We start from the raw sequence: 13,131 nt of genomic DNA on the forward strand, positions 1-13,131 counted from the left end.
AAACTAACATCCACAAAGGTATGAAAGCCGTCGCTGAGTGGATGAAAAACAGCCATCTGAAGCTGAACTCGGACAAGACAGAGATCCTCATCCTCAGCTCCGCCCCTTCTGCCTGCGATGACTCCTGGTGGCTGACTGCCCTAGGAGCAGCTCCAACACCCACCGACCACAAACACAACCTGGGATTGATCCTCAACTCTACACTCTCCATGACCCAGCAAATAAACGCCATCTCATCCTACTGCTTCAACACCCTCCTCATGCTCTGAAAGATCTACAAGTGCATCCCCACTGACACCAGAAGAACAGTCACCCAGGTCCTCGTCAGCAGCAGGCTGGACTACAGAAACACCCTATACCCCGGGAGCCCTGACTAAACTTCTGAAACGACTGCAACACATTCAGAATGCCTCTGCCCGCCTGATCCATTCCTCGCCACAGCCACATCACACCCCACCTGAGAGACCTGCACTGGCTCCCAGTAAACAAAAGGGTCACCTTCAAGCTCCTCACCCACGCACGCAAAGCTCTCCACAACACCGCACCAGCATACCTCAACATACCTCAGCTTCTACACCCTCGAACCATCAGCTCTGCTCCGCCGACCTCGCCCTCGCCATCGTTCCCCGCATCAGGAGAGCGACCACCAGTGGCAGATCATTCTCCTACCACACTACCAAGTCCTGGAACACCCTCCCCATCCTCCTACGACCTTCTAACCTTCAGGAGGCGGTATGTAACACTTACAACGCAACTTTTACGTCGTAATGCTGTTACAACGCAGCTATTACAACGCAGGATCCATTACATCGGATGCCATTACAACGCATGGCATTACATAGCAGATGGTATTACAACGCATACCATTACATCGTAAGTATTGGTAAGTATATCATTTTTTTTAATTTTATGTAATATTATATAATTGAATTAATTATTATTAATTATAATCAAAAATATTTATTTATGTTTTTAAATATTATAAATTAAATATATTAATTTTAGTAATTTTGGGGTACATGGGTGTTTTTAGGTTTTAGGGCAGGGTTTGGGTTTTGGGGTACAGGGGTGTTTTTAGGTTTTAGGGAAGGGTTTGGGTTTTGGGGTACAGGGGTGTTTTTAGGTTTTAGGGCAGGGTTTGGGTTTTGGGGTACAGGGGTGTTTTTAGGTTTTAGGGCAGGGTGTGGGTTTTGGGGTACAGGGGTGTTTTTAGGTTTTAGGGCAGGGTTTGGGTTTTGGGGTACAGGGGTGTTTTTAGGTTTTAGGGCAGGGTTTGGGTTTTGGGGTACAGGGGTGTTTTTAGGTTTTAGGGTAGGGTTTGGGTTTTGGGGTACAGGGGTGTTTTTAGGTTTTAGGGCAGGGTTTGGGTTTTGGGGTACAGGGGTGTTTTTAGGTTTTAGGGCAGGGTTTGGGTTTTGGGGTACAGGGGTGTTTTTAGGTTTTAGGGCAGGGTTTGGGTTTTGGGGTACAGGGGTGTTTTTAGGTTTTAGGGCAGGGTTTGGGTTTTGGGGGTACAGGGGTGTTTTTAGGTTTTAGGGCAGGGTTTGGGTTTTGGGTTACAGGGGTGTTTTTAGGTTCTAGGGCAGGGTTTGGGTTTTGGGGTACAGGGGTGTTTTTAGGTTTTCGGGCAGGGTTTGGGTTTTGGGGGTACAGGGGTGTTTTTAGGTTTTAGGGCAGAGTTTGGGTTTTGGGGTACAGGAGTGTTTTTAGGTTTTAGGGCAGGGTTTGGGTTTTGGGGTACAGGAGTGTTTTTAGGTTTTAGGGCAGGGTTTGGGTTTTGGGGTACAGGGGTATTGTAGTGTTCAGGGGTAGGTTTGTGTTTTGGGATAATTAAATTATATTTACCATTTTTAAATTAATTAAAATATATTTAATAAATTAAATTAATTTTATTACATTAATTACATTTTTAAATTAAATTAATTAAATTAAATAAATTATTTCAATTAATTTAATTTATTTTCAATTATAAAAATATGTACATTAAATTAATTTCATTATTTTAATTTAATTAAATTATTTCCTTTTTTTATTAAAATTAAATTTATTAAATAGATATTATTTTATTAAATTAAATTAATGGCTATTTTAAAATGTATTTTAATTAAATTAATTAAATTAAATTAATTAAATTAACTTAATAACATTTTTTTTAAAAAGGTATACTTACCTATACTTACGATGTAATGGTATGCGTTGTAATAGCATCTGCTCTGTAATGCCATTCGTTGTAATGGCATCCGATGTAATGGATCCTGCGTTGTAAAAATTCCGTTGTAACGGAATGCGTTGTAAAAATCCGCGTTGTACTGACACCAATCCCAGGAGGCTACTCAAGACCTGGCTGTTCAAGCAGTAGCAGCACCCCCTCCTCGCCTTGAGACCCTAACCTGTGAGTAGCACGCTTTACAACTGCGTTGATTGATTGATTGATTGAAGGTCTTTTTGGCCAAGAAGTGCTATCCTATGCTGATGATACTCAGATCATGATTTCCATTACTGAGAGTGTCTCAGCCTCAGCAGTAAATTTTAAAAAGTGCATGCGGGCGGTGGCTTCATGGATGGTTGAGAACTACCTAAGACTCAACAGGGATAAAATGGAGGTCCTAATCTTTGGAGACAACACGTATATCTGGTTGGACGTTTGGTGGCCTGAAACTCTTGGATCTTGCCCTTTCCCCTGTCTCAGAGCCACACATCTAGGCATCATTGTTGATTCCTCTCTTTCCCTGGGCTCACAAATAAATATAACTGTCTCTACCTGTTTTGTGATGATACAGACTCTCAGTAAGATCTTCAGTTTTCTCTCCCTTCCATCCCAGAAACAGGCAGGGATGGCCCTTGTGGTATCTAGATTAGACTACTTCAATGCCCTTTGTGTAGGGATAAACAAGGGGCTTCTACATTGACTTAAACTGGTGCAGAATGCCGCCGCTAGGCTGGTGATCGGTCTACCCAAATTCCAATCAGTTTCTGCTACCATCAGAAGCCTGCACTGGCTCCCATTGGGGAGGAGAATTGTGTTGAAAGCCTTATGCCTGGTCCACAAAGCAGCCCACAATAGGGGGTCAGAAGGCCTCAATAAAATGTATCAAAGATACCTTCCCAGTAAGGATTTGAAATTTGCAAGCAAGAACCAGGTAATAGTTCCCAGGGTTAGGGAAGCCAGGTGGAGAGGGAGGGCTTTTAAGCTAATAGGGGCTAACCTGTGGAATTCCCTTCCCTCCCCAATTTCCACTCTGGATACTCACTCCCTATTTTGTAAGACCTTTAAGACCTGGCTTTTCACCTGTCCTAACCTCTAAGCCCTGGAAATCATAGACCTCTCTTACTCTGATCCCTTTCCGCAGCGCCTTGATGCCCCTGGGCTAAGTTTGCGCTCTACAAAATTTATATTCATTCATTTATTCATTCCCCAGGTTTAACATAGACCTCTAGGCGGAGTCAAAAGAGGTTGTGTCCAGCCTATGTTATGAGGCGTGTTTCTTACTAGGATTGATGTCAATAGAAAAGATGATCATGAGACTGAGATTGATCAGGTGATATGAGAATGATTCTCAAGGTCTCATCTTGAGTCTTATTTGGAGATCACATGTCAAATGATTTCCCCATTTCTGGTGCGTTATTCTATGGCATAATGATGAGCTCTAGACCACTATGTACAGCTCAGATATAGTGTTTAGTTTGTGGTAACTCTTTTGAAATATTGTGTTTAGTTATTGATGTCTCATCTAGGTTGGTATGTCCAATGCTGAAGGTTTTATTTGATCTTTTTGTCTAATTCTGGATTTTTCATCTACAGAATGACAAAGCGAAATTTTGAGATATTATAGACATGGTTTCAAAATTGGGAATGGTTTGAGTCAATTCCTGTATGGGAAAGGGTGAAATACACACCTATGTATACAGTGTATACCCTGTAACATGTAGACATTGGTAAATACTGACACTGTTTCAGTTAGAAGGTGACAGAACTCCTCCTGTGCTAGAGGCCTCTGTATACGCTGGTGTGGGAATCATATGATTAAAGAATCAGAGGGTTGCGGTGTCACAGTATCAGCAGACTGGTGGCTCAGGTGATTGAAGATCCCTAGTCTCACAGGAACCACTTGCACCTGCCTGGCAGGGGGCAGGAGTCAGTTTATAGATTGCACACTGTGTTAGAGGGCACACTTTTAGGTGGCTAGAGAGGGCAGGTGGTAGAATGCCCCCAGGTTAAATGACAGAGGTCACGAACAAATGCTCCCATGGTTAGAGGCCAGAGCCTGTTGAAATGGCCCAGGTCATAGGAAACTATCCGGAATAGAGCTCAGCGATTGTGGACTCAGACGTGGGAGCCCAGGTAATAAAACACAGTCATGGTAAGAGGTTGCACAATATGATCATGACTTATGGCTCATGGCTCATGGTTACAGCCTGTGGTATCAGCCAGTCGAGGACTCAGGTGTGACACCAGATTATTTTATTGCAGAGACTGCAGTGAATGTATGCAGCTACCCACAGAATTTGTATAAGAGAAAAGAGACAATAGTCTCAAAACAGGCCTGGTTTTTAAAATGGAAACACCCACCAGGGAAATGTAGAAACAAAGGTGACACTGGAGACCAAGCAGAGTCAGTCTGATAACCAGAGGTTAAGATATGGCATTGACTGTTTCCAATAGATTGTCAGAGTCTGTCTACCGCCTATGATTCTCTATTCATTGACTCAGCAATACTGAGGTCAAGTGGGGTCTTAGAGTACATTTTGAATAATCCTTGTACTTCTTCACAGGAATTTCACTCATCAGCAAGACTTGTGAGTCATCCTGTAAGGAAGGTACAGACACTTTTCAAGGTGTGACAACTAAAATTACATGCTGCACCAGTGACCTGTGCAACGGAGCGAACAGTGCAAGGATCAGCTACACGCTGCTCTCCCTGGCAGCAGCCATCAGCGCCCTCCTGGTCCGAGCTGTGCTTTGAGGTGAGGATCTTGGAACTGTTTATCTTTCACAGCCTCACATGAGCTCCAGGTGGGGCACCTAAACCATGGGGTAACTGCAGAACCTCTGGAGGCTTTCAGGTGTGTGGGGCCCTCTTGTAGTGGGTGGATGGACCCTTTTATCAATATCCAAGAAGTGTAAGCTGGTTCTTCTCCATGTGCCTTCTTCATCAACGGATCATGATTGTTTAATTCCATAGTGAAACACATGCCCCAGTTAGGAGCTGAGTATGTGGGGGCTTGTGTCAATCCATATATTTATGAGTGAATTATCTCTGAAAGCAGCAATATTAGAGTCATCTTAAAAAAGGGCCTGTTTCTCCAGTCTCTACTTAATTAATAAGGAAAGACAACAGTCTACTCTCTCGGAGGTCTGCTCAGCTCTCTTTCTAATGCAGTTTTGCGGAAGAGACACTAGGCTTCTATGTTAGAGGCAAAGCTCTACTGCCCCTACAAACCTTTGAAAGAGACACTAACCTTCTATGTCTGAGGCAATGCTCTACTGCCCCTACAAACCGTTGAATGAGACACTAGGCTTCTATGTTAGAGGCAATGCTCTACTGCCCCTACAAACCTTTGAAAGAGACACTAACCTTCTATGTCTGAGGCAATGCTCTACTGCCCCTACAAACCTTTGAAAGAGACACTAACCTTCTATGTCTGAGGCAATGCTCTACTACCCCTACAAACCTTTGAAAGAGACACTAACCTTCTATGTCTGAGGCAATGCTCCACTGCCCCTACAAACCTTTGAAAGAGACACTAACCTTCTATGTCTGAGGCAATGCTCTACTGCCCCTACAAACCTTTGAAAGAGACACTAACCTTCTATGTCTGAGGCAATGCTCTACTACCCCTACAAACCTTTGAAAGAGACACTAACCTTCTATGTCTGAGGCAATGCTCCACTGCCCCTACAAACCTTTAAAAGAGACACTAACCTTCTATGTCAGAGGCAATGCTCTACTGCCCCTACAAACCTTTGAAAGAGACACTAACATTCTATGTCAGAGGCAATGCTCCACTGCCCCTACAAACCTTTGAAAGAGACACTAATCTTCTATGTCTGAGGCAATGCTCTACTGCCCCTACAAACCTTTGATAGAGACACTAACCTTCTATGTCTGAGGCAAAGCTCTACTGCCCCTACAAACCTTTGATAGAGACACTAACCTTCTATGTCTGAGGCAATGCTTCACTGCCCCTACAAACCTTTGAAAGAGACACTAACCTTCTATGTCTGAGGCAATGCTCTACTGCCCCTACAAACCTTTGAAAGAGACACTAACCTTCTATGTCTGAGGCAATGATCTCCTGCCCCTACAGACCTTTGAAAGAGACACTAACCTTCTATGTCAGGCAATGCTCTACTGCCCCTACAAACCTTTGATAGAGACACTAACCTTCTATGTCTGAGGCAAAGCTCTACTGCCCCTACAAACCTTTGAAAGAGACACTAACCTTCTATGTCTGAGGCAATGGTCCTTTGCCCCTACAATCCTTTGAAAGAGACACTAACCTTCTATGCCTGAGGCAATGCTCTCCTGCCCCTACAAACCTTTGAAAGAGACACTAACTTTCTATGTCAGAGGCAATGCTCTACTGCCCTTACAAACCTTTGAAAGAGACACTAACATTCTATGTCTGAGGCAAAGCTCTACTGCCCCTACAAACCTTTGAAAGAGACACTAACCTTCTATGTCTGAGGCAATGCTCTCTTGCCCCTACACACCTTTGAAAGAGACCCTAACCTTCTATGTCAGAGGCAATGCTCCACTGCCCCTACAAACCATTGAAAGAGACCCTAACCTTCTATGTCTGAGGCAATGCTCTACTGCCCCTACAAACCTGTGAAAGAGACATTAACCTCGTATGTCTGAGGCAATGCTCCACTTTCCCTACAAACCTTTGAAAGAGACACTAACCTTCTATGTCTGAGGCAATGCTCCTTTCCCTACAAACCTTTGAAAGAGACACTAACCTTCTATGTCAGAGGCAATGCTCCACTTCCCCTACAAACCTGTGAAAGAGACACTAACCTTCTATGTCAGAGGCAATGCTCCACTTCCCCTACAAACCTGTGAAAGAGACACTAACCTTCTATGTCAGAGGCAATGCTCCACTTCCCCTACAAACCTGTGAAAGAGACATTAACCTCGTATGTCTGAGGCAATGCTCCTTTTGCCCCTACAAACCTTTGAAAGAGACACTAACCTTCTATGTCTGAGGCAATGCTCCACTTCCCCTACAAACCTGTGAAAGAGACACTAACCTTCTATGTCTGAGGCAATGCTCCACTTCCCCTACAAACCTGTGAAAGAGACACTAACCTTCTATGTCAGAGGCAATGCTCCACTTCCCCTACAAACCTGTGAAAGAGACACTAACCTTCTATGTCAGAGGCAATGCTCCACTGCCCCTACAAACCTTTGAAAGAGACACTAACCTTCTATGTCTGAGGCAATGCTCTACTGCCCCTACAAACCTTTGAAAGAGACACTAACCTTCTATGTCAGAGGCAATGCTGTACTTTCCCTACAAACCTTTGAAAGAGACACTAACCTTCTATGTCTGAGGCAATGCTCTACTGTCCCTACAAACCTTTGAAAGAGACACTAACCTTCTATGTCTGAGGCAATGCACCACTGCCCCTACAAACCTTTGAAAGAGACACTAACCTTCTATGTCTGAGGCAATGCTCCACTGCCCCTACAAACCTGTGAAAGAGACACTAACCTTCTATGTCAGAGGCAATGCTCCACTTCCCCTACAAACCTTTGAAAGAGACACTATCCTTCTATGTTTGAGGCAATTCTCCACTGCCCCTACAAACCTTTGAAAGAGACACTAACCTTCTATGTCTAAGGCAATGCTCCACTGCCCCTACAAACCTTTGAGAGAGACACTAACCTTCTATGTCAGGCAATGCTCTACTGCCCCTACAAACCTTTGAAAGATACACTAACCTTCTATGTCAGAGGCAATGCTCTACTGCCCCTACAAACCTTTAAAAGAGACACTAACCTTCTATGTCTGAGGCAATGCTCCTTTGCCCCTACAAACCTTTGAAAGAGACACTAACCTTCTGTTTCTGAGGCAATGCTCTACTGCCCCTACAAACCTTTGAAAGAGACACTAACCTTCTATGTCTGAGGCAATGCTCTACTGCCCCTATAAACCTTTGAAAGAGACACTAACCTTCTGTTTCTGAGGCAATGCTCTACTGCCCCTACAAACCTTTAAAAGAGACACTAACCTTCTATGTCTGAGGCAATGCTCCTTTGCCCCTATAAACCTTTGAAAGAGACACTAACCTTCTATGTCTGAGGCAATACTCTACTGCCCCTACAAACCTTTGAAAGAGACACTAACCTTCTATGTCTGAGGCAATGCTCTACTGCCCCTACAAACCTTTGAAAGAGACACTAACCTTCTATGTCAGAGGCAATGCTCCACTTCCCCTACAAACCTGTGAAAGAGACACTAACCTTCTATGTCTGAGGCAATGCTCTCCTGCCCCTACAAACCTGGGAAAGAGACACTAACCTTCTATGTCTGAGGTAATGCTCCTTTGCCCCTACAAACCTTTGAAAGAGACACTAACCTTCTATGTCTGAGGCAATGCTCTACTGCCCCTACAAACCTTTGAAAGAGACACTAACCTTCTATGTCTGAGGCAATGCTCTCCTGCCCCTACAAACCTGTGAAAGAGACATTAACCTCGTATGTCTGAGGCAATGCTCCTTTGCCCCTACAAACCTTTGAAAGAGACACTAACCTTCTATGTCTGAGGCAATGCTCTACTGCCCCTACAAACCTTTGAAAGAGACACTAACCTTCTATGTCTGAGGCAATGCTCTACTGCCCCTACAAACCTTTGAAAGAGACACTATCCTTCTATGTTTGAGGCAATGCTCCTTTGCCCCTACAAACCATTGAAAGAGACCCTAACCTTCTATGTCTGAGGCAATGCTCTACTGCCCCTACAAACCTTTGAAAGAGACACTAACCTTCTATGTCTGAGGCAATGCTCTACTGCCCCTACAAACCTTTGAAAGAGACACTAACCTTCTATGTCAGGCAATGCTCTACTGCCCCTACACACCTTTGAAAGAGACACTAACCTTCTATGTCTGAGGCAATGCTCTACTGCCCCTACAAACCTGTGAAAGAGACATTAACCTCGTATGTCTGAGGCAATGCTCCACTTTCCCTACAAACCTGTGAAAGAGACACTAACCTTCTATGTCTGAGGCAATGCTCTACTGCCCCTACAAACCTGTGAAAGAGACACTAACCTTCTATGTCTGAGGCAATGCTCCTTTGCCCCTACAAACCTTTGAAAGAGACACTAACCTTCTATGTCTGAGGCAATGCTCTACTGCCCCTACAAACCTTTGAAAGAGACACTAACCTTCTATGTCTGAGGCAATGCTCTACTGCCCCTACAAACCTTTGAAAGAGACACTAACCTTCTATGTCTGAGGCAATGATCTACTGCCCCTACAAACCTGTGAAAGAGACATTAACCTCGTATGTCTGAGGCAATGCTCCTTTGCCCCTACAAACCTTTGAGAGAGACACTAACCTTCTATGTCAGAGGCAATGCTCCACTTTCCCTACAAACCTTTGAAAGAGACACTAACCTTCTATGTCAGAGGCAATGCTCCACTGCCCCTACAAACCATTGAAAGAGACCCTAACCTTCTATGTCTGAGGCAATGCTCTACTGCCCCTACAAACCTGTGAAAGAGACATTAACCTCGTATGTCTGAGGCAATGCTCCTTTTGCCCCTACAAACCTTTGAAAGAGACACTATCCTTCTATGTTTGAGGCAATGCTCCTTTGCCCCTACAAACCTTTGAAAGAGACACTAACCTTCTATGTCTGAGGCAATGCTCTACTGCCCCTACAAACCTTTGAAAGAGACACTAACCTTCTATGTCTGAGGCAATGCTCTACTGCCCCTACAAACCTTTGAAAGAGACACTAACCTTCTATGTCTGAGGCAATGCTCTACTGCCCCTACAAACCTTTGAAAGATACACTATCCTTCTATGTCTAAGGCAATGCTCCTTTGCCCCTACAAACCTTTGAAAGAGACACTAACCTTCTATGTCTGAGGCAATGCTCATTTGCCCCTACAAACCTTTGAGAGAGACACTAACCTTCTATGTCAGAGGCAATGCTCTACTGCCCCTACAAACCTTTGAAATAGACACTAACCTTCTATGTCTGAGGCAATGCTCTACTGCCCCTACAAACCTTTGAAAGAGACACTAACCTTCTATGTCAGAGGCAATGCTCTACTGCCCCTACAAACCTTTAAAAGAGACACTAACCTTCTATGTCAGAGGCAATGCTCTACTGCCCCTACAAACCTTTGAAAGAGACACTAACCTTCTATGTCTGAGGCAATGCTCTACTGCCCCTACAAACCTTTGAAAGAGACATTAACCTTCTATGTCTGAGGCAATGCTCTACTGCCCCTACCAACCTTTGAAAGAGACACTAACCTTCTATGTCAGAGGCAATGCTCTACTGCCCCTACAAACCTTTGAAAGAGACACTAACCTTCTATGTCTGAGGCAATGCTCTACTGCCCCTACCAACCTTTGAAAGAGACACTAACCTTCTATGTCTGAGGCAATGCTCCACTGCCCCTACAAACCTGTGAAAGAGACACTAACCTTCTATGTCAGAGGCAATGCTCCACTTCCCCTACAAACCTTTGAAAGAGACACTAACCTTCTATGTCTGAGGCAATGCTCCACTTCCCCTACAAACCATTTAAAGAGACCCTAACCTTCTATGTCAGAGGCAATGCTCCACTGCCCCTACAAACCTTTGAGAGAGACACTATCCTTCTATGTCTGAGGCAATGCTCCACTGCCCCTACAAACCTTTGAAAGAGACATTAACTGTGTATGTCTGAGGCAATGCTTCTTTGCCCCTACAAACCTTTGAAAGAGACACTAACCTTCTATGTTTGAGGCAATGCTCCACTGCCCCTACAAACCTTTGAAAGAGACACTAACCTTCTATGTCTGAGGCAATGCTCTACTGCCCCTACAAACCTTTGAAAGAGACACTAACCTTCTATGTCTGAGGCAATGCTCTACTGCCCCTACAAACCGTTGAATGAGACACTAACCTTCTATGTCTGAGGCAATGCTCTACTGCCCCTACAAACCTGTGAAAGAGACACTAACCTTCTATGTCTGAGGCAATGCTCTACTGCCCCTACAAACCTTTGAAAGAGACACTAACCTTCTATGTCTGAGGCAATGATCTCCTGCCCCTACAGACCTTTGAAAGAGACACTAACCTTCTATGTCAGGAAATGCTCTACTGCCCCTACACACCTTTGAAAGAGACACTAACCTTCTATGTCTGAGGCAATGCTCTACTGCCCCTACAAACCCTTGAAAGAGACACTAACCTTCTATGTCTGAGGCAATGCTCCACTGCCCCTACAAACATGTGAAAGAGACACTAAACTTCTATGTCTGGGGCAATGCTCTACTGCCCCTACAAACCTGTGAAAGAGACACTAACCTTCTATGTCAGAGGCAATGCTCCACTTCCCCTACAAACCTTTGAAAGAGACACTAACCTTCTATGTCAGAGGCAATGCTCCACTGCCCCTACAAACCTTTGAAAGAGACATTAACCTTCTATGTCTGAGGCAATGCTCTACTGCCCCTACAAACCTTTGAAAGAGACACTAACCTTCTATGTCTGAGGCAATGCTCCTTTGCCCCTACAAACCTTTGAGAGAGACACTAACCTTCTATGTCAGAGGCAATGCTCTACTGCCCCTACAAACCTGTGAAAGAGACACTAACCTTCTATGTCTGAGGCAATGATCTCCTGCCCCTACAGACCTTTGAAAGAGACACTAACCTTCTATGTCAGGCAATGCTCTACTGCCCCTACACACCTTTGAAAGAGACACTAACCTTCTATGTCTGAGGCAATGCTCTACTGCCCCTACAAACCCTTGAAAGAGACACTAACCTTCTATGTCTGAAGCAATGCTCTACTGCCCCTACCAACTTTTGAAAGAGACACTAACCTTCTATGTCTGAGGCAATGCTCCACTTCCCCTACAAACAACCTTTGAAAGAGATACTAACCTTCTATGTCTGAGGCAATGCTCTACTGCCCCTACAAACATGTGAAAGAGACACTAACCTTCTATGTCTGAGGCAATGCTCTACTGCCCCTACAAACCTTTGAAAGAGACACTAACCTTCTATGTCTGAGGCAATGCTCTACTGCCCCTACAAACCTTTGAAAGAGACACTAACCTTCTATGTCTGAGGCAATGCTCTACTGCCCCTATAAACCTTTGAAAGAGACACTAACCTTCTATGTCAGAGGCAATGCTCCACTTCCCCTACAAACCTTTGAAAGAGACACTAACCTTCTGTTTCTGAGGCAATGCTCCACTGCCCCTACAAACCTTTGAAAGAGACACTAACCTTCTATGTCTGAGGCAATGCTCTACTGCCCCTATAAACCTTTGAAAGAGACACTAACCTTCTGTTTCTGAGGCAATGCTCTACTGCCCCTACAAACCTTTAAAAGAGACACTAACCTTCTATGTCTGAGGCAATGCTCCTTTGCCCCTATAAACCTTTGAAAGAGACACTAACCTTCTGTTTCTGAGGCAATGCTCTACTGCCCCTACAAACCTTTGAAAGAGACACTAACCTTCTATGTCAGAGGCAATGCTCTACTGCCCCTACAAACCTTTGAAAGAGACACTAACCTTCTATGTCTGAGGCAATGCTCTACTGCCCCTACAAACCTGTGAAAGAGACATTAACCTCGTATGTCTGAGGCAATGCTCCACTGCCCCTACAAACCTTTGAAAGAGACACTATCCTTCTATGTTTGAGGCAATGCTCCTTTGCCCCTACAAACCCTTGAAAGAGACACTAACCTTCTATGTCTGAGGCAATGCTCTACTGCCCCTACAAACCCTTGAAAGAGACACTAACCTTCTATGTCTGAGGCAATGCTCCACTGCCCCTACAAACCTTTGAAAGAGACACTATCCTTCTATGTTTGAGGCAATGCTCCTTTGCCCCTACAAACCCTTGAAAGAGACACTAACCTTCTATGTCTGAGGCAATGCT

General features: G+C 44.3%; 1 protein-coding gene across 1 annotated transcript in view; it reads left to right on the forward strand.

Moving 5' to 3' along the window:
* Positions 1–4,964, forward strand: part of LOC147718151 (prostate stem cell antigen-like) — a 65,309-nt gene extending 60,345 nt beyond the window's left edge. The window contains exon 3 of the mRNA XM_086919226.1: positions 4,774–4,964. Coding sequence (XP_086775352.1) covers positions 4,774–4,964 — 191 coding nt within the window. The remainder of the gene's footprint in view (positions 1–4,773) is intronic.
* The last annotated feature ends 8,167 nt before the right edge of the window (positions 4,965–13,131 follow it).

Source organism: Lissotriton vulgaris, chromosome 4_2 (genome assembly GCF_964263255.1).
Source record: "Lissotriton vulgaris chromosome 4_2, aLisVul1.2, whole genome shotgun sequence".
Classification (NCBI taxonomy): domain Eukaryota; kingdom Metazoa; phylum Chordata; class Amphibia; order Caudata; family Salamandridae; genus Lissotriton; species Lissotriton vulgaris.